The sequence below is a fragment of the Chiloscyllium punctatum genome, chromosome 14, assembly GCF_047496795.1.
Source record: "Chiloscyllium punctatum isolate Juve2018m chromosome 14, sChiPun1.3, whole genome shotgun sequence".
NCBI classification, from domain to species: domain Eukaryota; kingdom Metazoa; phylum Chordata; class Chondrichthyes; order Orectolobiformes; family Hemiscylliidae; genus Chiloscyllium; species Chiloscyllium punctatum.
Window position 1 is genome coordinate 20,756,407 of NC_092752.1, and position 26,840 is coordinate 20,783,246.

General features: G+C 41.0%; 2 protein-coding genes across 4 annotated transcripts in view; one reads left to right on the forward strand and one right to left on the reverse strand.

The window, feature by feature from the left end:
• Positions 1-17,856, reverse strand: part of LOC140485660 (uncharacterized) — a 61,486-nt gene extending 43,630 nt beyond the window's left edge. For 2 of the 3 annotated variants that reach the window (XR_011962401.1, XM_072584046.1), the window contains exons 1-2: positions 17,334-17,856; positions 6,588-6,679 (exon numbers count right to left, since the gene is read on the reverse strand). Coding sequence is in view for 2 of the 3 variants with exons in the window: in XM_072584046.1 (XP_072440147.1) it covers positions 6,588-6,679; positions 17,334-17,617 (376 nt within the window). In the remaining variant the exon portion in view is untranslated. Of the gene's footprint in view, positions 1-6,587; positions 6,680-17,183; positions 17,304-17,333 lie in introns of those variants that run through there. The other variant, XM_072584047.1, reaches the window with a different exon arrangement.
• Positions 17,857-18,001: 145 nt separating this feature from the next.
• Positions 18,002-26,840, forward strand: part of wfs1b (Wolfram syndrome 1b (wolframin)) — a 37,050-nt gene continuing 28,211 nt past the window's right edge. The window contains exon 1 of the mRNA XM_072584043.1: positions 18,002-18,384. Within this exon, the coding sequence (XP_072440144.1) occupies positions 18,282-18,384 (103 nt within the window). The 5' untranslated portion in view covers positions 18,002-18,281. The remainder of the gene's footprint in view (positions 18,385-26,840) is intronic.

The window sequence follows — 26,840 nt, forward strand, 5'->3', positions numbered from 1 at the left end:
AAAGAAACTGGTGGAAGTCAATGTTGTTGCCATGTGGTTGGAGGGTCCCAATCGTCAGGTGGCTTGGATATGGCGATGGAGGCGGCCCAGAACTTGCATGTCCTTGGTCAACTGGGAGGGGGGGGGAGGTGACATGCTCGGCCACAGGGTGGTAGGGTTGTTTGGTGCACATGTTCCAGAGATGTTTCTGAAAACGTTCCACGAGTTGGCATCTTGTTTCTCCAATGTAAAGGAGACCACAGCAAAAGCAATGGATGCAGTGGATGAGATGTTTGGATGTGCTGGAAAATCTCTGCCAGATGCGAAAAAAGATCTTTGGGGGCCTTGGAGGTGAGGAGGGAGGCGAGAGTGCAGGTTTTCATCGCTAGAGGTGGCAAGGGAAGGTGCCAGGAGGGGAGGGTGGGTTGATGGAGGGCGGGTTGATGGAGGGCATGTTCCCAACGAGGGAGACACTGAGGGAATACTCTCTGCGGAATGCAGATAAGGGTGGGGTGGTGGAACCTGATGGTAGGGGCGGATGGTAGAGGATAATGCGCGGTATCCAGAAATTGCTGTGGTGGAAGGTGAGGTGGAATATTATCCTGGTTTGGTTGAAGAGGTAGGGTTCTAGAGTAAAGGTGCAGGAAGTAGCGGAGATGCGTTTGAGGGCGTTGTTGATCATGTGGGAAGGGAAGTTGTAGTCCTTGAAACAGGAAGCTGTGATGTCCTGGAGTGGAATTGCTCCTCCGGGGAGCAAATACGGCGGAAGCGGAAGAATTGGGAGTAAGGGATAGTGTTTTTACATGGGTGGGAGGGGATGTAGTTCAGGTAGCTGTGGAAGTCGGTGGGTTTGAAATAGATACCCATGTTGAGTTGGCCACTAGAGATGGAGATGGAGACAGAGACACCCAGGAAGGAGAGGGAGGTCTCCGATATGGTCCAGGTGAACTTAAGGTCAGGGTGGAAGGTGTTAGTGAAGTTAATGAAATGTTCAACATCCTTTTGGGAGCACAAGGTGGTGCCAATAGAGTCGTCAATGTAGCAGAGAAAAAGGTGGTGGATGGTACCAGTGTAATTGTGGAAAAAATTACCTAAAAAAAGAGGCAGGCATAGCTGGGGCCCATGCGGATGCCCATGGCTACCCTTTGGTCTGAAGAGAATAGGAGGATTTGAAGGAGAAGTTGAGGGAGAGGACCACTTCCATCAATCAAATGAGAGTGTCAGTGGAGTGGTACTGGTTGGGTTGGTGGGAGAGGAAGAAATGGAAGGCTTGGATGCCTTCGCCCTGGTGGATGGACGTGTATAGGGACTGGATGTCCATGGTGAGGATGAGACATTGGGGGCCAGGAAAACAAAAGTCACGGAGGAGGTGCAGGGTTTGGGTGCTGACCCGAATAGATGGAGAGTTCCTGGACCAAGAGGGATAGGACGATGGTCAAGATAGAAGGAGATAAGTTTGGTGGAGCAGGAACAGGCTGAGATGATAGACCAACTGAGGGAAGTCAGGTTTGTGGATTCTGGGTAAGGGGTAGAACCTGGCAATGTGGGGTTCCAGGACTGTGGGGTTGGAGGCAGTGTGGGATAGCAAACTGAAAAAGGCAAAATAAGAACTTTAACAGAACGACTAATCACAATAACCGATAAATAAACTTTAAAAAAAAGTGAATCAATTAAATTATATTTCACAAAACGTAACTGCTACTTAGCTTGGAAATCTTAGTTGTCTAAACTTGCAATGTTCTCAAAAAGCCTCAGCCTTCCCCAAGTGTCTGAACTTAAACTTCATTTTCAGTTCTACTGTGACGGTTGGATTCAAATAAACCTGACAGACCAAATACGTCTATTAAGCATTGCTCCCTGGAAATGTTAAGTCAAACAAATTACCTGTTTATTTTCTTTCAATTTCTAGCAATAGCAACTTTAATATTTGGCAAAAAATATTTGAAGAAAGGCTGGTTTAAGAAAAGAAAGAGCAAACTTGAAAAGAGTCATTGACATAAAATTTATACTGAGTGTTCAACACAAACTGTATTATGGGGAATGGACAAGATTGGGTATCCAACTCTAGTGGTAGCAAACACACTAGAATTTTAGCTGAGATGAGCTAAGATGGGGTAAAGAGGAACAGAGGTGGAAATAGACAGCCTTGACAGAATAGGTTAATGGATGGAGATTTAACACAGTCAAATATGACATATAACTGCAAACAAACAGTCTGACTCCACCTCAGACATTTTACAGCAAGAGGATGGCTATGGAGCAGAGGATGAAGACCAAAGACAACGTTTTTTTGTTCCCAATATTTAGCTTGAAGGAATTTCTGCTAAAGTGCAGAATGTCGACGAAGTAGCTTGACACTTCAGAAACAGCAGAGAGGTTAAGAGGTGGCCATGATTGGAGCTGGTTGTCACTAACACACATATGGAAAGCGACATTCAGATTAAGTCACCAAAGGGCAGCATGCAGATCAGAAAACAAGGGTGACAAAGATAGAACTTGGAGTGGGAGCAGGAAGAGAAGCCATAACACATAGCTAATTATCTATCCAGTTGTAGCCAATACTGGAAATGAGTGATTGCAGTTCCATGCAGATTAGCAATAACGGAGAGGTGGAGAAGGATGATAGTGCGGTCAACCATGGCAAAAGTTACAGACAGATTCAGAATGACGAGAAGGGAATGCCTGCCTTTAGTTACTCACATGGGATATCGTTTGTGACTCTGAAAAAAAAAACAGCTTCAACATTGTAACAGAAGCAGAAACCTGCTGGAGTTCTAGGAAAAGATGGGCACAAATTTATAATGCATGGGCCAGTGCTCTTAACATTGGACTCTTAAGTGCACAGTAATTGTTAATGTTAGTGGGGAACGAGAAGACCAGATTCATTTGGCCCTTGACTAAATTACCTGAACTCCTTGTGTCTCTGGCTCGTTTCATTGCATCAAATAGCTGGAAACAGAGATTCTTATGTTAAGCTACATAAAGTCTGAATGCTGGTACTTATGGTTAAGAAAAGTTTGAATTTTCAGTACAAATCTAGTTTTGTTTTTAGTTAGCATTTAGCTAAAATCCAATTTTAAATAAAATCCCCAGCCTTATGAAGGATTTTAACAAGGCTTATGTCAGAAGAGAAGCAAGGCTTAATTAATCAAAGAAGCAGCTCAAACCAGTTCTTCTCTAAATGAGCCAGATATACCTTTTATGTCAGAGCATAATTTCAGGTCTTTGGGTAGATAGTTTGGTGGAGCAGAATGAAAAATAATGAAAAATAACTTGTCAGAAAAATACAATAATAATCATGGGAGACTAATCTACATAAAGATTGGAAACGTCAGATGGGCAAAAGTGGCCTTGATGAGGAGTTCACAATGTTTTTGGCATAGTTTCTTGGAATAACATGTTCTGAAAGATAGCAAATACACCTCCTTTATTCAAAACAAAAGGGAGACAGAAAGCAGGAAACTTCAAGCCAGTTAGCTTAACATCAGTCAAAGGGTAAAATGCAAGAAGCTATTATGGAAGAAATTACAGCAGGGCATTAAGATAAGTTCAAGGTAATCAGATGAAATCAACATAGTTTTGTGAACAGATATCATGTTTAACAAATCTACTGAGTGTTCATGGAGAAAATAACACATGCTGAGGATAAAGGGGAATGCATGGATGTACTGTATTTAAAATCCCAGAAGGTCTTGGATAATGTGCTACAAAAGGTTATGGCACAAAATAAAAACTCAATGTAGGCTAACAGGAAACATAAATGGGTCTTTTTTCAGGTTGGCAGGATGCAAGGAGAGATGTGTCACAGGGATCAGTGCTTGGACATCAACAAGTTACATATGAATGACTTGAATAAAGGGAGATGGGAATGGTTGCCAAATTTGCTGATGACAAAGATAGTCGGGAAAACAAGTTGCGAAGAGGACACAAAGATATCATCGGAAGCTACAAACAAGTTGAGTGAGTGGACAAAGATTTGGGAAATGGACTATATTGTGGCATAATGCAATTGCCTGGTTAAGCAGGAAGGAAAAAAGAAAGCCTCTTATTGGAATGATGAAAGATTAGAGCTCTGAGATGCAGTGTGATATGGGCATCTTACTACAAAAGGTACATGATATAAATACAAAAGCCAGCACAATATTATTATTTATTGCAAGAGGGACTAAGGAGGTTTCACTTGAGTTATACAGGACTCTTGTGGGATCACATCTGGAGTATTGTGTAGAGTAGCAGCCCCCCGCCCCCCCCTTAAGGAATGATATAACTCAATTGCAACTTACAAAGATAGGTTGAATGTGAAGATGGTATTTCCACTTATGAGAGCATTGAGAATTAGGGGTCACTTGTCAAAAAATAAGGGTTTGTCCATTAAAACAGTGACAAGACAACTTCTTTTTGAGTCTTCAGAATTCTCTTCATTAACAAAAAAGGTTAAAGTGAAGTCTATGAGTATTTTTGAGGCAGCAGTACATACACCCCCTTGCTTAACAAAAGTGTAAGATTATCAGGAACAAATGAGAATGTGGATCGTATAACAATCAAATTAGCCATGACCATATTAAAAAGCAAAATAGGCTAGAAGGGTAGAATGACCTACTTGTGCTCCTTTGTTGTACTTCTGCAAACATTTTGTTGTCAATTTGGAATTACATTTAGGTGCCGAACAATGAATATTCAGACAGCAGGACAACCAACTTTAGCTCATAGGTACTAACACCTTGAGTTCTTTTACTGAAGCAAGTTGCGCTAATTCAGGGAGGTCACAATTATTAGCATATTCATCCTGTACCACATGATTTTGAAAGAAAGAAATTATGTAACAAGAAAATGTAATAGTCACAAAGAATGTGATTGATAGACATAAATATATCAATGATTTCTCTTAATCTCAAAATTTGCAACGTTATCGTGAACTTGGATTTTTTATGAGTCAAACATTCATGAGTAATCAATTTTACAAATTTAACAGACAAGCATTTTGGTGCTTATGGTGGAACTTGCATTTGAATCAAAACTGCTATTAGCAACTTTTTATACGTTTACTCCTATTTTTTTTAAACCACTATTGCACAAACCATGACTTGCCAAATAAAAGAGGTGTTATTTTGCAAAATAAATCTTCAAATTTAGCACTAATAGATGATTAACATACAAAATTGATCTACTTTCTTTTGATAAGTTGTCACTGATTAGAGAGTGAGTCTTTTGGTTTGAAATTTGTTTTATCTTGCTAATCTAAAAGAAGGAAACCTTGTAAAAATTCAACAACTACATACAGTAACGTTACTGTGTAAAGGCATCTAATGATGGAATGATTGATAATCAAAAAGCAGCTCTGAAAATCTAAAGTAACCCTTCAGAAAATCTTAAAAGCACACCTTGAAATTAAAAAAAAATCAATGTAGTGTCTCTTTTCTTTTGCCTTATATGCCATAAGCTGAGAACTTCTGTGGTTTCAGCATCTCAAATGGTAAAACTTGCATAATTTCGATCATCTTTCAACTAAGTCAATGGAGCATGCTGAAATACCAATATGCTAGGAAAATGGTTTATACCAACAGATTCATAGATATCAAACTCCTAAGTTCAACTGTGATAATTACTGGTAATAAAGTTCTGCAATTTCAGCAAATTTCACATTAATCATTATTCCATTGAAATTTATTCAAATGCTTCTTCCAAGTAATAAAATGCCTCCTTGCACGCCCTCTTTCCATGCTGTATTCAATTCATAACCAGTCCAAATCATTCTCTGCTTTGTCACAGATGTAAGGTAAAATTAAATCTCAACTACTTTTCACCTCAAGTCAAAAACAGCAAGGCATGGTTTGATTTACTCCTTTCAATTTCAATGCTTTACTAAAATAAGCCAAAGGGTATTCCCCAAAACCTTTCTCAAATTCCGACTTTCACAAAATCAAAGGTAAGGCTTATTTTGAAAATATTTAAAAAGCAAAGGAATTGTTGCACTATTCCACACAGAGGAAATTAAGGAAGACAGGATAGGAGAGCTAAGAAGTTATAAATTAAATGTTTGTTAAATCCAAAAAGTATTAAAAATCGGTTGACTTGAATTACAATTTAATAGAGGCAGGCAAAGTGTGGGCTTCTTTCCAGCCAGTAATTTGGAGAGAGACATGGAGATTTCAAGGTGAGCTGGCAATTCAGCCTGAAGAACTGCCCCACCTATACAGGTTCAACAACTTAGAATCTTATAATTGTGTATTTTTGAAAAGAAAACAAATCAGCTCCAATTTCAGTCATGTGACAAAAGATAGGAGCAGATGGTCCATCTCAATTTGAACTAATAGTATAAATTTAATACTCCTTTGGACCTCAACTGTAAGGTGACTGGGCAACTGTAAAAGCATTAGTGATTATTTTACTATGATAGATCTTGTCCTCTGTCTCCAGAATTAGCTGTAAGCACACAGCTCATCTTAGTGTCTTTGTGTCATGTATAAATGGAATTTCTTTACATTTAACAAACTGCAGACTGGGATTACTAGTTAGTTAGCAAGTAAACAAAAGCTGAATCACATTTCCCCATCCCAGGTCAATAAAAATTAAAATACGTCTCCAACAACAATGTACAAGACCATTACCTGCAGCCTGTAATTCCAAATTCACATCTGAATTCAGCTGACCCACGTAAGACAATGTTCCTCCATTAGCATCTGTAGTCACACATACTATTCTGAAATTAATAAAAATTGCAGTTGAAATAAGCTTCAGGAATGAAACTGAAAATCAAAGTCACGCTAATTATTTTGCTGTTCAAAACAAAAAATATTTTAATCAACTGTCCCCATGTATTACTCAAGTAACAAAGTTGGACACTCATAGCTGACATTAAACAAAGCAATCAAAACAAAGGAAATAAAGCTAGCTTTAATGTAAAGCAGAAAAGGATTTACATGAATTGCTGACCCATCAATTAAAAAGAGTTTTTATTAGTTCACATATTTAGGTTGAAATTACTCAAACCTAATAAATTATTTTTCAGGACATTCTGAATTAAGATCTATTTTTCTTGGCTATCTTAGAATAGTTTTATAGCTTATGCAACAAGATCCTGAACTCAATGCTGGGGAACATTTCGGAATTCATTTCATTGGAGCTCTGCAAAAGCCACTCCTTCGGAATGCAGGAGAGAACTAATTAATACATCAAGTCAGAGATAGAGACCTGTAAAATTATTTCACTGTAAAACTTGAGTTAAGCAGAAATGGAAAACATTTGACCAATATTTGAGAAAATATTTACAGGGTCACTTAGGTTTTTTGAGTAACTAAAAGCACTGACCACATTAGTTTTAATATATTGCAGCATTAAGACCACTCAAGCACTGAAATAAACAACAATCGAAAAATGAAAGACTTAGGTTAAGATGAAAGCCACTATCGCCAATAAAAAAGGAAATGACAAACTCATAGTCTGGTAATGTCATTATTCCACATTTCTGCAGTATAACCTTGAAAGTAGCATTTTTTGTGTGTACAAGCTGTTTGCAATCTTGATAATAGTATCAGCTATTACTTTTATTTTATACAGATTTAAATAAGCAGCTCATCAATGTTCAATTTGGACTCCACTGTGGCCACTTGCTTTCAAACCTGACTCAAACCTTCATCCAAATATGGACAAGAAAGTTGAATTCCAGGAATGAGACAAGAGCAGTTCTCCCTGATACCAAGGCGGTTTTAAGGCATGTGCGACACCAAGGAATCTTGGCAAAATTAAAGCCAATGGAAATCAGGGCAAAAATGTATCTTGACACAAAGGGAGATATCTGTAGATGTTGAAGGCTAATTATTTCATATCCACAACATTTCCCAAAAGAACACCTGTAGGTAACATCCAGGTTTAACTATCTTCAGTTGTTTCATTATTGGCCTTCCTGCTACCAAACATCAGAATTCTGCATCTTTCCTGCCAGTTCCATTCAAAACTCCTTAGATGTTGAAATAGCCCATGCTTGCACACAGCAAAACCTGGACAACATTTTGTCTTGACAGATAAGTGGAAAGTAACAAATGCATAACACAAGTGCTAGGCAAAGGCCATCTCCCACAAGAGAGAATCCAATAATCTCCCCATGATATTCCATTGGATTACCATTGCTGAATCTCAATGATTACAATCCCAGCAGCTGCAACTGATCAGAAACCTAACTGGATCTGTCACATGGAGTTGGAGAGCTGTACAACACGGAAAGAGACTTTTCAGTCCAATTCGCTCATGCTGACAAGAAATCCTAAATTAATCTAATCTCATTTGTCAGCATTTGGCCCATATCCCTCTAAACCCTTCATAATCATATACCCATCCAGATGCTTTTTAAATGCTGTAATTGTACCAGCCGCCACCACTTCCACTGGCAGCTTATTCCAAATATGCATCACCCTTTGCGTGAAAAAGTTGCCCTTTAGGTCACTAAATCTTTCCCCTCTCACCTTCAAGTGATGCCCTCTAGCATTGGACTCCTTGACCCCAGGGAAAAGACCTTGGCTCTTCACCTTATGCCTACATGACTTTATAAACTTCTACAAGGTCACCTTTCAGCATCTGACACAAAAGGAAAACAGCCCCAGCCTATTCAGCCTTTCCTGATAGCTCAAGCCCTCCAACTTTGGCAACATCCTTGTAAATGTTTTCTGAACCTTTCACATCTCACAACATCCTTCCTATATCAGGGAGGCCAGAACTGAACAGCGTATCCCAAAATTGGCCTAGCCAATGTCCTGCACAGCCGCAACATGACCTCCCAAGTCCTATACTCAATGTATTGAAGCGTTCTAAACGCCTTCTTCACTATCCTATCTACCTGGGATTCCACTTTCAAGAAAGTATGAACCTGCACTCCAAGGTCCCTTTTTTTAAAGCAACATTCCCCAGGACCTTACAATTAAGTGCATAAGTTCTGCCCTGATTTTTCTTTTCAAAATGCAGAACCTCACATTCATCTAAATTAAACTGGAGTCATAGAGGCTACAACAAGCAGGTCAGAGGACAAGGGTTGTGCAAACAAGTAACTTCTCAATTCCCAAAGCTGCTCCAACTGGAGGTTAAGTGTGAGATAAAATACAGTACTTCTTACTGTCTGGTTGTTGCTCGGCTGCACTCACTCAAGAGGTTTTACACCATTCAAGACAAAGCAGTTAATTTGTTTTGCACTTATCCATCATCTTAAATATTTGTTCTCTATGCTTATGACAATAGAGTCAACAGCACCTTTACACAAATCATAGCTACTGAGCAGGTACATTAGGAGCAATATCTTGACATCATAAGATGAAACTAGGACTTAATCATGTAACGTCTCAGGGAAGTTTTCTCCTACATTCTCTCTTTCGTGTACTATGTCATCTTAACTGTGGCGACCAACTTTTCCCAGCAAAGCAAAGAAAGCTTGGAAATAGGTTGTTTTTTTGATTTCTGTTGACTTATTTTCTGTTATTAACTGCACCTTCTTGGATTGAAACAGTGCGTGATTGTGTAGTTTACAAAGTCAACAATTTCAAAATTATATCTCAACCAATGCCACTCCCTTCATGGAAGAACGAAATGCAAAGATTTAGAAATCAAATTCTAAAACTTATTTTTCCTCTATCAAAAATGTTGCACTAATGACGTTTTGTTTTAGTCTACACACGCATTATATATGAGAACTTTTTGTAAAAATGTTTTTCATCAAAAACGTATGTAGAAGAGACATGTTTTTATACACAGACAACGCTTCTGATGATCATTCATTTTACTCAAAAAAAGAGAATTTTCATTGTGTGGAGGACAGATATAGTGACACAAACTGGACAGAGATTGAAAAAGTTATTCTAAGGAGAATAAATTGCCAACTTGAATTTAAAACATCACCTTTGATTTAAAATAAAGAACTCACGAAGGAGCTGTGGTAACCCCCGAATTCATAAGATTACGAAATTCAAACTCAGTTCTCCCACAATGAACAAGACAAAGAAACTATGCAGGTCCAGTTACACTAAACAAAGAAAATCGGCATCCTGACAGTTTCTACAAAAATACACCCAAAAGCACTTTCAATTTAGAACAGTAAACTACTGCTCATATAAAAGAAAAACTAAATAAATGTGATAGCTTGATTTATCCACCATTATTTACAGTTAGTATTATTCTCCACATTAACAAAGAGAACAAGTGATGCATTATTTCAGAAAATGCTCCCCAAACATTTTGATGTTGATGCATCCGGACAGCTATTAGATAGCTATACAGCACATTGATTCGGCCGGTTTTGGAATGTCATGTGCAGTTCTGGTCTCCCTCCCATCGGAAGGATGTTGTGAAACTTGAAAAGGGTGCAGAAAAGATTTACAAGGATGTTGCCAGGATTGGAGGATTTGAGCTATTGAGAAAGGCTGAATAGGCTGGGACTGTTTCCCTGAAATGTCAGAGGCTGAGGGGTGACTTTTTACGGTTTATAAAATCATGAGGGGCATGGATAGGGTAACTAGACCTGGTCTTATCCCTGGCATGGAGGAGTCCAGAACTACAAGGCATAAGTTTAAGGAGAGAGAGGGGAAAGATCTAAAAGAGACCTAAGGGGCAACATTTCATTCAGAGGTTGGAATGGGCTCCCAGATGAAGTGGATGAGGCTGGTACGATTACAACATTGAAAACCAATCTGGACGGGTATATGGATAGCAAGGGCTTAGAGGGATATGGGCCAAATGTTGGCAAATGGGAATAGATTAATTTACGATATCTCAACTTTTTCACACAAGTTAGCACAGGTATGAAATGAGCTGCCAGAGGAAGTTGTGGAGGCTGGTACAATTGCAACATTTAAGAGACATTTGGATGGGTATATGAATAGGAAGGGTTGGTCAGCATGGACAAGTTGGACCGACGGGTCTGCTTCTGTGCTATACATCTCGATGACTCAATGTTACAATGTCAGCAAGAAATACTTCAGTTATCTTACCAATGCCACAACAAAATTCCTCACATTTTGGTTGGATCTTAACTGAGAAAGAAAACACAGAAAAACTTCTTGAGAAGATGCTTCTATGTACTATAAAAACAAATATAGACATAACATGAAAATATTAATAAATATTGACAAGAAAATCTGCTGAAAAAAAAACCCTTTTAAAAAAATTTGTTCCAACTTAATATAATCAGATGGTAATAAGACAGGGCAAAAAACTGAAGTGATAGTTGGGGAACACTTTGCACCTAGTGATCATAATTCTATTTGTTTTAAAATATTATAGAAAAGATAAGCCTTCCATAAAAATAAAACTTTTAATTAGAGTAAGACAAATTTTAATAGTACGAGACAAAAGCTTTCAAAAATTGATTGATGTAGACTGTTCACGGTTAAAGGGATGCCTGATAAGTGGGAGGCTTTCAAAAGTGTGATAACAAGAGTTCAACGCAATTATGTTTCTGTTAGAGTGAAAGGTAAGGCTGGTACGATTAGAGAACAACAAATGAATATAGATATTGAGGCTCTTGTCAAGAACAAAAAAAAAACATTTTTAGGATATAAACAACTGGGTTCAAATGAATCTCTTGAACAGTATAAAGAGTGTAGAGGCATTCTTAACAGGGAGATCAGGACGGCAAAGTGAGGATATGAGATAGCCTTGGTAATAAGGTTAAGGAGAATCCAAAGAGATTCTACAAATACATTAAGAGCAAGAAATTAACGAAAGACAGAGTAGGGCCCCTTAAAGATCAAAAAGGTTGTATTTGTGTTGAACCGCAGAAATTGGGAGAGATATAAAATGAATATTTCGCATCGCTTTTTTTAAGTTGCGAAGAAATGGTGGCCAGAGAACTCAGGGATATAAATATTGATGTTTTGAAAACAGCTCACGTTAGACAAGTTGAGGTGCTGGAAGTCTTAGAAAACAAAGCCAGAAAAATCCCTGGAACCTAATTTAGTGCATCTCCTACCAATTAGGGAAATTAGGGAGGAAATTTGAGGGCCCCTTGCAGAAATATTCATATCATCTAAAGATAGGGGTGAGATGTCAAATGACTGGAGGGTGGCTAAGTTGCACCTTTCTTTAAGGAGGGATGCAAAGAGAAGCCTAGGAACTACAGACTTGTGGATCTGACTTCAGTGGTAGGTAAGCTGTTCGAACTGATTCTGAAAAACAGGATTTATGTGCATTTGGAGAGGCAGGAGTGATCATGGACAGTCAGTATAGTTTTGTGCAAGGGAAATGGTGTTTCACAAACTCGATTAATTTTTTTGAGCAAGTAATCAAAAAGGTTGTATTTGTGTTGAACCACAGAAATTGGGAGAGATATAAAATGAATATTTCACATCGCTTTTTTTAAGTTGCGAAGAAATGGTGGCCAGAGAACACAGGAATATAAATATTGATGTTTTGAAAACAGCTCACGTTAGACAAGTTGAGGTGCTGGAAGTCAAACAGTGGACGCAAAGCAGTGGACATTGTTTACTTGGACTTTAGTAAAGCTTTTGACAAGGTACTAATTAGTCTACTATGCAGAAAAGTTACATCACATGGGATTCAGGGTAAGATTATGAATTGGATACAAAATTGGTTTAACAGCAGGAGACAGAATGGTGGTGGAGAGTTGTTTGTCGGACTGGAGGCCTGTGATCAGTAGTGTTCTGCCAGGATCAGTGCTAAGTTCACATTCTTTTTGTCATTTATATAAATGATTTAGATAAGATTATAGAAAACATGGTAAGTAAGTTTGCAGATGACACCAAGATTGGTCGTATATTGGACAGTTATGGTGGTTATCTAAGATGACACAGAGATCTTGATCAATTGGGTCAAAGGGGTGAAATGTGGCAAATTTGTTTAATTTGGATAAATGCAAGGTATTGCCTTTGTTTTACCAAAATGTAAGATTTAGACAATTAAACGTAGGTCCTTGGGTAGTCTTGTAGAACAGAGACACCTAGGGGTTCAGATACATAATTCTTTGAAGTCTGCATGACACACATAGATAGGGTGGTTAAGAAGGCATTCAGTATGCTTTCCTTCATTGTTCAGACCGGAGTACAGGGATTTTATATTGAGGTTGGACATTGGTGAGTACTCTGTCCAGTCTAGTTGCCCTGATATAGGAATGATATTATTAAGTTAGAGAGGTATCAGAAGAGATTTATCAGCATGTTGCTGGGAATGTAGGGTCTGAGTGGTAAGGAGAGGCTGGAATGTTTGTCACTGGAGTGTACGAGGTTGAGAGATTACCTTAATATCAGTTTATAAAATTGAGAGCATACACAAGGTGAATTACAGGTGCCTGTTCCTGAGGGTGGGGGCATATTCAAGACTACAGGGGATATTTTTAAGGTGAGGGGAAAAATATTTAAAGAAAACAGTACTTTTTTCAAACACAGGGAAGTGATTCATGTGTGGAATGGACTTCCACAGGAAGTGGTGGATGCGGGTACAGTTGCAACATTTTAAGTACATTTAGATAAATAGATGAACAAGAAAGGTTTGGAGGGATATGGGCTAAGCGCAGGCAGGTGGGACTAGCTTAGTTTGGGATTATGGTCAGCATGGATTGGTTGGATTGAAGGATATGTTTCTGTGCTATATGGCTATGATTCAACTGAAAAAAAGAAAGAAACTACATTGCCTTTGTTTGAACATTGATGTGTCAAGGGCTTACGATACATTTCAAAGTTACTTTATAACACATCAAAACAGGTCGTTACTTTGTTAACAAGGATAACATAACATTAGATACAAGATTTTGTTACTTGGGTAAATTATGACAAAGTTCATGTACAGGGTTACCCAACTCCGAATTCGCAGAATAGTTTTCTGTGGTTTCAGTTTCCCAGAGTTTACTGTATCCGGAACATATTATCGGGAACTTTCCGGAACCAAGGACCAGCATGCTACTGGGAGGATACATCTCCTATTGAAATGAATGGGTTTGCACCTTTCCGCAGTAGGTCCTGGAACATATCCTCTGTGGATGTGGGGTGGATTACTGTCCAGTACAGATAGGTATCAAGGTCACAGGCGTGAATCTTGCCTATGAAAATGTGGATACACGTGATTCATAAAATACAAGTAGAAATCCTGAAGTACACTTTTTTTAAAAAAAGTTGCCTCACAGAAATAGAAGTAAGGAAACATGCCATCTGGCCCAATCAGCAATGTTCCACTCTAGCCTCCTCTTCCTTTGACTTATGTTTCTATGCTGTACATCGCTATTACTGTGACCCTATGACCCATAGACTGCAGTGAAGGTAGACAACTGTACCTCATCCTAGACCAGAGAACATAGAAACATAGAAAAAAATACAGCACAGTACAGGCCCTTTGGCCCTCGATGTTGCGCCGATCCAAGTCCACCTAACCTACACTAGCCCACTATCCTCCATATGTCTATTCAATGCCCGTTTAAATGCCCATAAAGAGGGAGAGTCCACCACTGCTACTGGCAGGGCATTGCATAACTCACAACTCGCTGAGTAAAGAGAAGCCAACCTTCTATCTGTGGTCTCCATGTATATGGTTTGTTGCCGCAGAAAGTCTGCCAACTTCACAGCACTACACACCCCAAATAAAGCTCTCCTACAACCTATTCCATCAACTAGAAGATATAGAAGCTTAAAACACACACACCGGCAGGTTTAGGAACAGTTTCTTCCGGTCTTTATTAGACAGATGAATGGACACTAACTTCAAATAATGCTCATCATGTTAACGTTGATCTTGCCTAGCACATGCTCTTAGCGACACAAGTGTATGCCTTTAAGCTTTTATTTTAAAACCCTACGATTTATGTCCTTGCTCACTATGATCTGCTAATACTGCTCGCAAACAAAGCTTTTCACGACACTTTGTTACATATAACAAATTGAATGAAATCAAGCAGCACTGGATTTAGAAGGACTTACTCACTGATTTGATTCATTTATTTTTTGTCACATACATTTGTTACAAAATACAGTGTTAGTGCTGCATAGTGTGGCCACTCTCCGATGCCATCTTTAAATACAGAGAAAGAAAGAAAGAAATAAAAGGTGTCTAACTTTACAGCCATTGACATGCAGTTTGAGTTCTATCAAGGCTATTCAACTTCCAACCTCATTAGTCTTTGTCCAATTATGAACAAAGAAGTCAAACTGAGTGTGACTGCCCTTGAATTAACAGTGCATTTGACCAAACATGGGTGGCATCCAGTTGTAGTAGTGAAATAAGACTTCATGGGAATCAGGCAAAAATCTCACCAGTTGGAGTCAAACCTAGCACAAAAGGACAATGTTGTTAAAGGTCAGTTGTCTCAGCTCGAGGACATCTCTGCAAGAGTTCCTCAGTAGCATTAGTAAAACATCACAGCATCCAGACCATTGAGTCTGCTCTGCCATTTAATTAGATCATAGTTCATTTAATAATCCTTTATATAATTTCTTGCCTTTCCCCCGTAACCCTTGATTTCCTGATTAAAAAATATTCAAGACTTTAATACAAAATGAACTAGCCTTTACTAGCCTCTGTGGTAGTGTTAATCAGATTCACTACCTTTGAAAGAAGAATTTCTTCTCCATCTGTCTTAAAGAAGACAACACTTTACTCTTAGGATTATGCTCTCTGGTCCTTGACTCCCCCAAAGATGAAACAAGCTTTCCATATCTATCCAGTGAAGTCCATTAAGAATCTTGTATGTTTCAATAATGTAACCTCTCATTCTTCTAAACTCCAATAAACACAGGCCCAATTACAAATGCCATTTCTCCATACCTGGAATCAACGCAGTGAACCTTCACTAAGCTGCCTTCAGTCCAGTATATCTTTCCATAAAGAAGGGACTCAAATGTTTTCATATTATTATAGCTGCGTTCTGATTAATGCCTTGTATGACATTAGCAAGTCTTCACTTTTATACTCCATTTCCATTGAGATAAAAAGTCAACATCCCATTTGCCTTCCACATTACTTACCAAAATTGCATTCCGGGTTTTCACGATGCCGTTGAACGAGGAATCCAAAAACCTCTCTTGGGTCAATGGTCTTTAACTGCTTCAATTATTGTCCTTTCATTGCAAGGTCAGACATGGAGATGTTTGCTGATGACTGCGCAACATGCAGCACCTTTTGTGACTCTGCTGAGACTGAAGCAGTCCATATGCAACTACAACAAGACCTGAACAATACCCAGGGTTAGGCTGATAAGTAGCAAGTAAAATTCACTTCACAGAAGTGCCAGGTAACAACCATCTTCAGCAAAATCCAATCTAACTATTGCCCTTTGATAAGACATTAGTTACAGAATCATCCCCACCATCAACACACTGGTGGCTACCATTGACCAGAAAATGGAACTGCATGAGCCAAATATTTATTGTGGCTACAAGAACAGGTCAGAAGGTAGGAATCATGCAGCAGTTAATTTGCCTTCTAAATCCCCAAAAACAAACATAAGGTACAAGTCAGTGGTGTATTGAATACTAGGAGAAAGGGAGGTCTGCAGATACTGTAGATCGGAGTCAAATGTGTGTTGCTGAAAAGCATAGGTCAGGCAGCATCTGAGCAGGAGAATCGATGAAGGGCTCTGACCTGAAATTTCAATTCTCGTGTATTGAATACTCCCTAGTTTCCCAGACGTATACAGCTCCAACAACACAAGAGATCAGACACTATCCAGAACAAACTAATTGACAATGTATCTACAAACATTCACTCCCTCCACCAGTGATACCCAATGCAGCATCTCCAAGGCACACTGCAGAAATTCACCAAGGGTCCATAGAAAGTATATTTCAAAGTCACGATTACTAAACATCCAGAAGGACAATGGCAGTAGTTACATGGGAGCATGCCCATCTCCAAGCCACACAAAATTCTGACTTGGAAGCAATTTGCCATTCAGTTCAAAATCCTGGAAATCTGTCCCTCGTAGCACTGTGCGTGTATATACAGCTAATGAATTGCAATGGTTCAATAAGACAGCTTGCCATCACCTTTAAGAGAAACCAGGGATGAGCAACGAATCCTGTCCAACCCAGCACCACACACATCCTATGAATGAATAAAAACTCCATAACACAAAAATCATTGAATAAATCCGAACACTTAAGTTGTTGAATCAAATATCTGGAGTTAAAGCTGAGCTGGCTTCTGTGTCAACGGGGCTGGACGCCCTGTTATCTGAAACATATCTACCCAATGTTTTTGAACTTCTTGAAACCTCAGTGTCTTACCGAGGCTCTGCTCTTCCTTCGAATCGTACAGACATATTTAGAGGACAGATGGCTGCACGCGAGCCATTCAATCAACAGCTGCTCGGACCAGGTGGCCCGTTTCTGTGCTGGTATATATCCTATATCGGTGTACTGACCAACCCCCCGTACCTGTGCTGACCATCAAAATTCTCCAAGGAGACGGTGACCGGCACACTCCCGATGAAAGTGGCCGCGTCCCCGCCCGCACTGCTACCGCAATAGGCCGGCACCGCGCCGCTACCACCTCCACCGGCGGCGGCGGCAGCAGCAGCGATGTGAGTGGCCGGCTCCGTCCTCACAGCCGCTTTCCGACTCGGTTGAACGGCAGCGAAGGGGGACGAGGCGAAATCGGTCCGCAGCGGGGCCTGCGGTCGCCCGGCTACCGCCTCCACCTCCTCCGATTGCAGCTCCATGTTCACGCGCAACGGGGCACGACCCCGGCCGCCTGCCAATAGAATCGCAGAGCTCGATGGTGGGCGAGCCAAACCGGCGTCAGCCAATACGAGCAGAGAGCCCAGGTTGAGGGCGGGGACGTTATTAAGCGGCAACCAATGGTTATCGGACTAGTTGGAGGGGCAGGGGGGTTCGTGCGGGGTCGCGAGCAGCCAGATGCCCGGCGTTTAATAGTCACGCGCCTAACCGTCCAAACTGTCGGCCGTTAGAACCACCACCACCACCATCACTACAACAACAACAACCATCATCATCTTCATTTTCACACGCGCGTAAAATACACACAGACTTTGTACACCCCTCATTCGGTCGAATATAATGGAAAAAAAACTAAAGGAGTTGATAGACGGAGAAGGAATTATAAACACATCTCAGCTTCACTACTAACAATCCCACTGACCGTTAGGCGTGTCTCATTCTTTACCACATCCCACCCGTTAACGTCACGAGGAACGTCGCCGAGCGGCGCTTCAACCAATCAGAGCGCCGCGGGGTGAGGCCAGCGGCCGAGGGGCGGGGCCTGACCGCGCGACCTTGCGGACAGCTATCAGTCAGACAGACGGCAGGAGCGGTGGTGGCGGCGGAGGAGGAGGCTCAGAGGAGTTGTTCTCCGATGCGAGGATCATGCAGCCGGAGCAGCCCCCGACTCCGCAGCACGGCAAGTCGCAACTGAACGCCGCGGGAGATGGCTGTAACGTCGAGTCGGAGCCTGCGGCGGGAGAGGACGGTCAGTATCCACTCGGGGCGATCACCACTTTGTGAGCCGTTCCTGGGTGCAGGCATCTCCCGGGGGAGGTGGGTGGGATTTGTTACAGTCAAAACATTGGATGGTGTCTGTGTCTGTCTATGCACCACATTTGATTTAGGCTTGTAATATTTTCCACGAAAAATGTCTGACAGATTTTTGCATTTCAGTTTGCAAAAGTAAACAGCACTGGATGCTTTTATGCCAGGTTGTAGGTGTGGTATGCTTTAAATAGCCTTTTGCGCATAATGTCCTGTTATGCATTTCAAATTATGTTTCTTATTTTAACGTTAGATACTAAAACAGCATTTTTTTTCTGATTTCCAGCATCCGTAGTTTTTTTTTAACATTACACATCGCTAAAAGTCAAACCGTAAATTGCCCGGTTGATCTAAATTAACTATATCGGTGATTTTACACGCAGCGCTATCAATTTATGAAATTAGATTAGATTAGATTAGGTCAGATTCCCTACAGTGTGGAAACAGATCGTTCAGCCCAAACGTCCACACGGACCCTCTGAAGAGTAACCCACCCAGACCCATTTCCCTCTGTCTAATGTACCTAACACTATGGACAATTTAGCATGATGTAGGTTTGCACAAAATAATTTTGATCTCATTGTATTTGATACATTTGTAATGACTGAAAATTCTGCTCTTTGGTTTGCACCAAACTGAGTTAAAATCCAGAAATTATTCACATCCTTTGTGAAAATGCACAACAGTTAGGCATAGATCTGCAAAGTAAGAAGACAGGGTAAAAACAATGACTGCAGATGCTGGAAGCCAGATTCTGGATTAGAGTGGTGCTGGCAAAGCACGGCAGTTCAGCTAGCATCCAAGGAGCAGGAAAATCAACGTTTTGGACAAAAGCCCTTCATCAGGAATTCTAATAGCAGATGAGGACAGATGATGGTAGATGTGAAGCCTGTTACTTTTTTTCTTTGCTTTTAAAAAAGACATAAGTTTGATTTTAGAGATCAATTCCTTAAAGCAGTCAAGATAGATCACAAAGGAGAGTGCATTGTATAGCATTCGAAGCTGCAACACTGGCATCTCCAAAGCATTGTATAGTTGTATTCTTCTATTCATATATTTTAGGCACAAAATCACACCGAGGCCCTTCTAGCTTAAACAAGAGGGTTGAGGTATGACCTGATCTATTTATCCTTTCATATTCTTTCAGACCCAAGCAAGGAAGATTTGTATTTATGTTGTGTTTTTACAATCACCAGATGTGGCAAAGTGCTGTACAACCAACTAATACTTTTGAAATCAAGCCACAGTTATAAAGAATATTTTACAAATGTATCAGGTAGTGGGGATGGTACAACTTGCAAGTATAGGTGGCACTTTAAAATACAGTAGAACTTGTAAAAGAATGAATACTGGAATCATGCTCAAAATCAGGAAGAAAATACGCATTTCTAGGGTGCAGGCATATTTTCCCACTACAGCACTTGTATACATGTTGGCACTTCCATACCTTTAGTATTTCATCATCAAAGTGATAGTTTCATGTATTTCTGGTGTATGAGTAGAAAAAAATAGTTGTAATTTATAAATAGTGTCCTATTTATGCAAATTTACGATAGAATCTTGCTTCCCCAGTGTAATGAAATTAACCTTGTATTTCTTCAGAATCTTTAACATGAAACATTCCAAAGCATACCATAGGGGAGGGGGTGAAATACGACACCAAGCTGCAGAAGCAACATTGGGGATAGTTATTAACATGTTCAGACAGATGGATTTTAGGGAGCATCCTAAAGGTGGAAAGGGAGGTAGTGAGACAAGTAAGGAGGAAATTCCAGAACATTAGCAACTCGAGGCATAAGCATCGGTAATAATCAGGATGTTCAAGAAGCCAGAATTAGAAATGTGCAGATATTTTATAGGGTTGTAGAGATGGAGGTGATTTGAATTAGGGAGAGCAGTAGAGGAATTTGAAAACAATGATAATAACTGATTAATTTTCTTGCAAAATACAAAGTGAGTGAAAAGTTTGTTATCAGCCTCTTACAATGAAAGGACCATTTCCCAAAGTGGTTAAAAATAGTAATTGGAAAGGTTTATGGTTAGCTTTGCCTTTTTTTAAAGTTTACAACCATACGTTCCTTTCACCTAATGCATTTTGTTCCTCAATGTGCTCCCACTTTTTACTACAAAACATAGGATATGTTTAAAATATAATTAATGAGCTGTTTTAAAAACTTATGGGTGTTGGGATGATATGAGCGACACTATAGCATGAAATCTCTCTTTTGGTCTTCATTTGTAATATGCTTTGAGCAACCAAGCCTTTTGGGTAGGTAAAATAAAAGGCTAAGATGCTGATTTGTACTCATCAGCACATTTTTCTTTCCCTTTTGAGTGACACACAGCTTATTAAAGGAAAAGGGACAGAGCTGGAAAAAGATCAAACTTCCCCAAAATAAAGAACCGTGTTGCAGGAAGGCTACTGTTAAGGATGGTTAAAGATGCTAAGAAAGAATTTCAATCTGCTATTTAAGTCATATTTAAGTTCATGCACCATTCATGACTCCTTAGATATGGAAGCAATCCATGTTCAAATACAACAACATCAGCACAATATCCAGACTTGGGCTGACGTGTCACAAGTAACATTTGTGCCACAGCAATCTAACCACATTCCCTTAACATTCAATTGCCATCACTGAGTCCCCCACAATCTCCATCCTTCAGGTTAGGATTGACTAGAAACTGAACTGAACTCGCAACATAAACATTGGGCTACAAAGGCAGGTCAGATGCTAGAAAAACTGCGGCAAGTAACTCACCTCCTAGCTCTCCACTTGCTTCAATGGGTTCAGCTCCAACAACATTCAAGAAGCTCGATGCCATCCAAGAAAAAGTAACCCATTTGATTGGCACCGCATTGGTAAACATCTACTCCCTCCTCCCAATGACAGTCAGTAGCTGCAGTATGAAATATCTACAAGATACACTGCAAACATTCTGCAGCACCTTTCAAACTCAGACCATTCCCCTCCATTTTGTCAACGTGGCGAGGAGAGAAGGTGAGGTGAAGCGAGGGCTGCCAGTTGGGTAAGGTTTTTTCCCCGCTTAAAAAGGGACTTACCTCGGGATTTGGGCCTCCATTTTGCCAGAGCGGTGAGGAGAGAAGGTGAGGTGAAGCGAGGTCTGCCGGGAAGGTAAGGGCTTAATTTATATTTGGGCAGTGGTTAAACCTGTGATACTACACATCCTGCCCTCCTCCTCTAAGTGGAAGAAAAACACTCTGTAAGGTAAGGCTTTTATTTCTTATCTTTCTTTTTCATTTATTTAAGTGCGTTGTTTGGTTTTAGTTAGTTCATATAAAGCTAAGCTTACAATGGCAGGGGACCTCAGACCTGTGGCATGTGCCTCTTGCTTGATGTGGGAGCTTAGGAATGTGTCTGACGTTCCTGTCTATTACACTTGCAAGAAGTGTCCAGCTACAGCTCGTGTTTGACCGCATGACGGCTCTTGAGCTGCGGATGGACTCACTGTGGAGCATCTGCGATGCTGAGGAGATCGTGGACAGCACGTTTAGCGAACTAGTCACACCACAGGTTAGAATTGTTGAGGGAGACAGTGAATGGGTGACCAAAAGACGGCAAAAAGAGTAGGAAGGCAGTGCAGATGTCCCCTGCAGTCATCTCCCTCCAAAACAGGTATAGCATTTTGGATACTGTTGGGGGAGATGGCTCACCAGGCGAGGGCAGTAGTTGTCAAGATCATGGCACGGTGGCAGGCACTGCTATTCAGAAGGGTGGGAAAAAGACTCATAGGGGATTCTATTGTGAGGGGAGTAGATAGGCCATTTTGTGGCTGGAAATGGGACTCCCTGATGGTATGTTGCCTCCCAGGTGCTCAGATCAGGGATGTCACTGGCTGCAGAGCATTCTAAAAGGGGAGGGTGAACAGCCAGTTGTCTTTGGTGCATATAGGCACCAACGATACAAGTAGAAAGTGAAATGAGGTCCTGAAAGAAGAATTCAGGGAGCTCGGAGAGAAGTTAAAGAGGAGGACCTCAAAGGTAGTGATCGCGGGATTATTACCAGTACCACGTGCTAGGCAGCATAGAAATGAAAAAATAGTCAGGATAAACACATGGCTTGAGAGACGGCGTGGGAGGGAGGGGTTCAGATTATTTAGACATTGGGACCTGTTCTGGGGAAGGTGGGACCATTACAAAATGGACAGTCCGTATCTGAACCAGACCGGAACCAATATCCTTGTGGAGGTTTTAAACTAATATAGCAGTGGACTGGGAATCGGAAGAGAAAACAAGTAGGCAGCGAGGTGGAGACTGGAGACTGTAAGAATTATGACGATACCTTTAATAAAGGGAAGAGTTGGCAGAGAGCAGGTGAATGCAAAAGAACTGGTGGCATGAAATTTATCTGCTTTAATGCAAGGAGTATAGTGTGTAAGGCAGATGAACTTAGGGCTTGGTTTGGTGTCTGGGAGTATGATGTTATTGCAATCACAGAGATTTGGTTGAAGGAAGGGCATGATGATTGGCAACTAAATATTCCAGGATATAGACACTTCAGAGAGGACAGGGAGGGTGGGTGGGGGGGTGGAGTTGCATTGCTGATCAGGGACGCTATCACAGCTGTGCTAAAGGAGGACATTATTGAGGTCTTGGGTAGTGAGGCATTATGGGTGGAGCTGAGAAATAAGAAAGATGCAGTTACATTGTTGGGGCTCTATTACACGCCTCCCAACTGTGAGCGTGAGATAGAACAAATAGGTAAACGGATTATGGAAAGATGTAGAGGCAATAGGGTAGTGGTGATGGGAGATTTTAATTTTCCCAACATTGACTGGGATACCCTTAACGTCAGAGATCTGGATGGAGTAGAATTTGTAAGAAGCGTCCAAGAGAGTTTTCTAGAGCAGTATGTCAATAGTCCAACGAGGGAAGGGGCCATATTGGACCTGGTACTGGGGAACGAGCCAGGCCCGGTGGTAGAAGTTGCGGTGGGGGATTTCTTTGGGAACAGTGACCACAATTATGTAAGTTTTAAAATACTCTTAGATAAAGAAGAGAGTGGTGCTAAGGGAAGAGTACTAAACTGGGCCAAGGTCAATTATATCAAAATTAGGCAGGAGCTCTGAAATGTGGATTGGACATGCAGCACACCAGAACTGCAAAAAGAGGAAGAAGAACACCTCCACAATGTATTTGCCAAAAACCGATACCCCCGCAATTTCATCAGCAGATGCCTAAGGGAAAGACAACGGAATGAGGACATGCCACAAGCCAAAGGACAAGCCACGTAATCATACATCAAGAACATTTCTGAACTGACAGCCAGACTGCTACGACCACCAGGACTCATAACAGCACACAAACCAACAGCCACTCGGACAACTCACCAGGACGAAGGACCCGATACCCAGCATGAGCAAAACCAATGTAGTGTACAAAATCCCATGCAAGGACTCCACAAAACACTACATAGGACAAACAGGAAGACAGCTAATGATCTGGATCCATGAACACCAACTAGCCACGAAATGACATGCCCAGCTATCCTTAGTAGCCACACACAGATGATAAGCAACATGAGTTCGACTGGGACAACACTACTATTATAGGACAAGCCAAACAGAGAACAGCCAGGGAATTCTTAGAGGCATGGCACTTATCCACAGATTCTATCAATAAACACATCGACCTGGACCCAATATACCGGCCACTGCAGTGGACAGCTGGAACTGATAACCGGAAGTGGCAGAGACAAACCACTATAAATGCCAGAGGAAACAACACAGAAGCACTTCACAGGAGGCTCCCAAGCACTGAGGATGTCACCTAGACAGGGGACGAAACGTCTGCAACACAAATTCCCAGCTCAGCGAACAGAACCACAACAACAAGCACCCGAGCTACAAATCTTCTCTCAAACTTTGAACGCACCTATTTGAAGGAAGTCCACATTTGAGATGTGGGAGGCTTTCAAATATAGGTTAAAGATAGTGCAGGATAGGCATGTCACGTTGAAGGCAAAGGAAAGGAAGGGCGAGATTTGTGAACCGTAGATGACAGGAGAAATTGTATGACTAGCCAAGAGGAAAAGGGAAGCGTACGTAAGGTCTAGGCAGCTAAGAACAGAACGGGCCCTGGAAGAATATCAGAAGAGTAGGACAAGTCTTTAACAAGGAATCAAGCAGACTAAAAGGGGTCATGAAATAGCTTTAGCAAGCAGAATTAAGGAGAATCCCAAAGCATTTTATTCTTATAAGAAGCAAGCGGGATAACTAGAGAAAGGATTGGTCCACTAAAGGATAATGAAGGAAGGCTGTATGTCGAACCTGAGAGAATGGGTGAGATTCTGAATGATTACTTTGCATCAGTGTTCACTGACAGGAGCATGATGAATGTTGAGATTCGAGATAGAAGTGACCAAGTTGATAGATGAAGCTAGGGCTATTGATATCATATGCATGGACTTTAGTAAGGCATTTGATAAGGTTCTCAGTGGTAGACTAATGGAGAAAGTGAAGTCGTATGGTGTGCAGGGTGTTCTAGCTCGGTGGATAAAGAACTGGTTGAGCAACAGGAGACAGTAGTAGTTGAAGGAAGTTTCTCGAAATGGAGAAAGGTGACCAGTGGTGTTCCACAGGGGTCAGTATTGGAGCCACTGTTGTTTGTATTATACATAAATGATCTAGAAGAGGCCACTGTTGGTATGATCAGTAAGTTTGCAGATGGCACGAAGATTGGTGGAGTATCAGAAAGCATAAGGGACTGCCAGAGAATACAGGAGGATGTAGGTAGATTGGAGAATTGGTGGAAAAGTGGCAGATGGTTTTCAATCCAGAGAAATGAGGTGATGCATTTGGCAAGACTAATTCTAAAGCGAATTATACAATGAATGGAAGAGCCTTGGGAAAAGATCTGGGAGTGCAGGTCCATTGTACCCTGAAGGTTGCTGCACAGGTGGATTGAGTGGTCAAGAAGGCATATAGTATACTTGCCTTCATTGGACAGGGTATTGAGTATAAGAGCTGGCAAGTAATGTTAAAATTGTACAAGACATTGGTTCAGCCGCATTTAGAATACAGTGTACCGTTCTGGTGGCCACATTACCAAAAGGATGTGGACGCTTTGCAGAAGGTGCAGAGAAGGTTTACGAGAATGTTGCCTGGTATGGAAAGTGCTCGCTATGAAGAGAGGTTGAGTAGGTTAGGTTTATTTTTTTTTAGTAAAAAGGAGATTGAAGGGGGACCTGATTGAGGTTTACAAAATCATGAAGGGTATAAACAGGGTGGATAGAGTCCAACTTTTTCCCAGGGTGAAGGATTCCATATTGAGAGGTCACGCTTTCAAGGTGAGAGGTGGAAAGTTTAGGGGTGATACACACAGCAAGTACTTCACAGAGTGGTGGGCGTTTGGAATGCGTTGCCAGCAGAGGTGGTAGAGGGAGGCACAGTAGATTCATTTAAGGTGCATCTGGGCAGACACATGAGTAGGTGGGGAGCAGAGGGATAGAGATGCTTAGGAATTGACAGACAGGTTTAAACAGTACATTTGGATCGGTTTAGGCTTGGAGAGCCGATGGGCCTGTTTCTGGGCTGTAAATTTTCTTTGTTCTTTGTTCTAAAAGGACAAGGACAGCAGATACATGAGAATACCACCACCTCCAAGTTTGCCTTCAAGCCATTCACCAATCTGATTCAGAAACATATTACTCTTCCTTTACTGTTGCTGGGTCAAAATCCTGGAAATCCCTGCCTAAGGGCATTGTGGATCAATCCACAGCCTGTGAACTGCAGTGCTTCAAGAAGACAGCTCACCACTGCATTCTCAAGGGCAAGCAGAGATGGGCAGTAATTGTTGGCCAGCCAATGACATCCACATCCTAACATTTTTAAAATTCTAAATTTTAACAATTTTAATTACTTTTTTTCCCTAATTCTGCCTTAGTTTCCTTAGCCCAACTGCAAATCCATACATCATAGCCCATTCAAATTTGTCGATTTACCCGCAACAAAAATAAAATCAGTTCTGACATTCCTTTGCTCCATTCAGGGTATGATTCGGACTGAAAATGCTGTCTTTTGTGTAGCTTTTAAGCCAAGGATCTGCCTGCCCTTTCAGGTGAAGCTGACAGATTCCATTGCACTGTTTTGTAGTCGAGCAAATGAGTTATTTCCTGGTGTCCTGATAAGTAGTTACCCTGCAATCAACATTGCAGAAACAGTTGGCTGGAAACTGTCATGTTGCCAATTTCTGTGAAAAGTGGCTACCAAGTTTTTTTTAATTCATTCACGGGATGTAGGTGTCGCTGGCTAGGCCAGCATTTATCGCCCATCCCTAATTGCCCAGAGGGTAGTTAAGAGTCGACCACATTGCTGTGGATCTGGAGTCACATGAAGGGAATTTTCCTGACAACCAACAATTGTTCTTAATTCCAG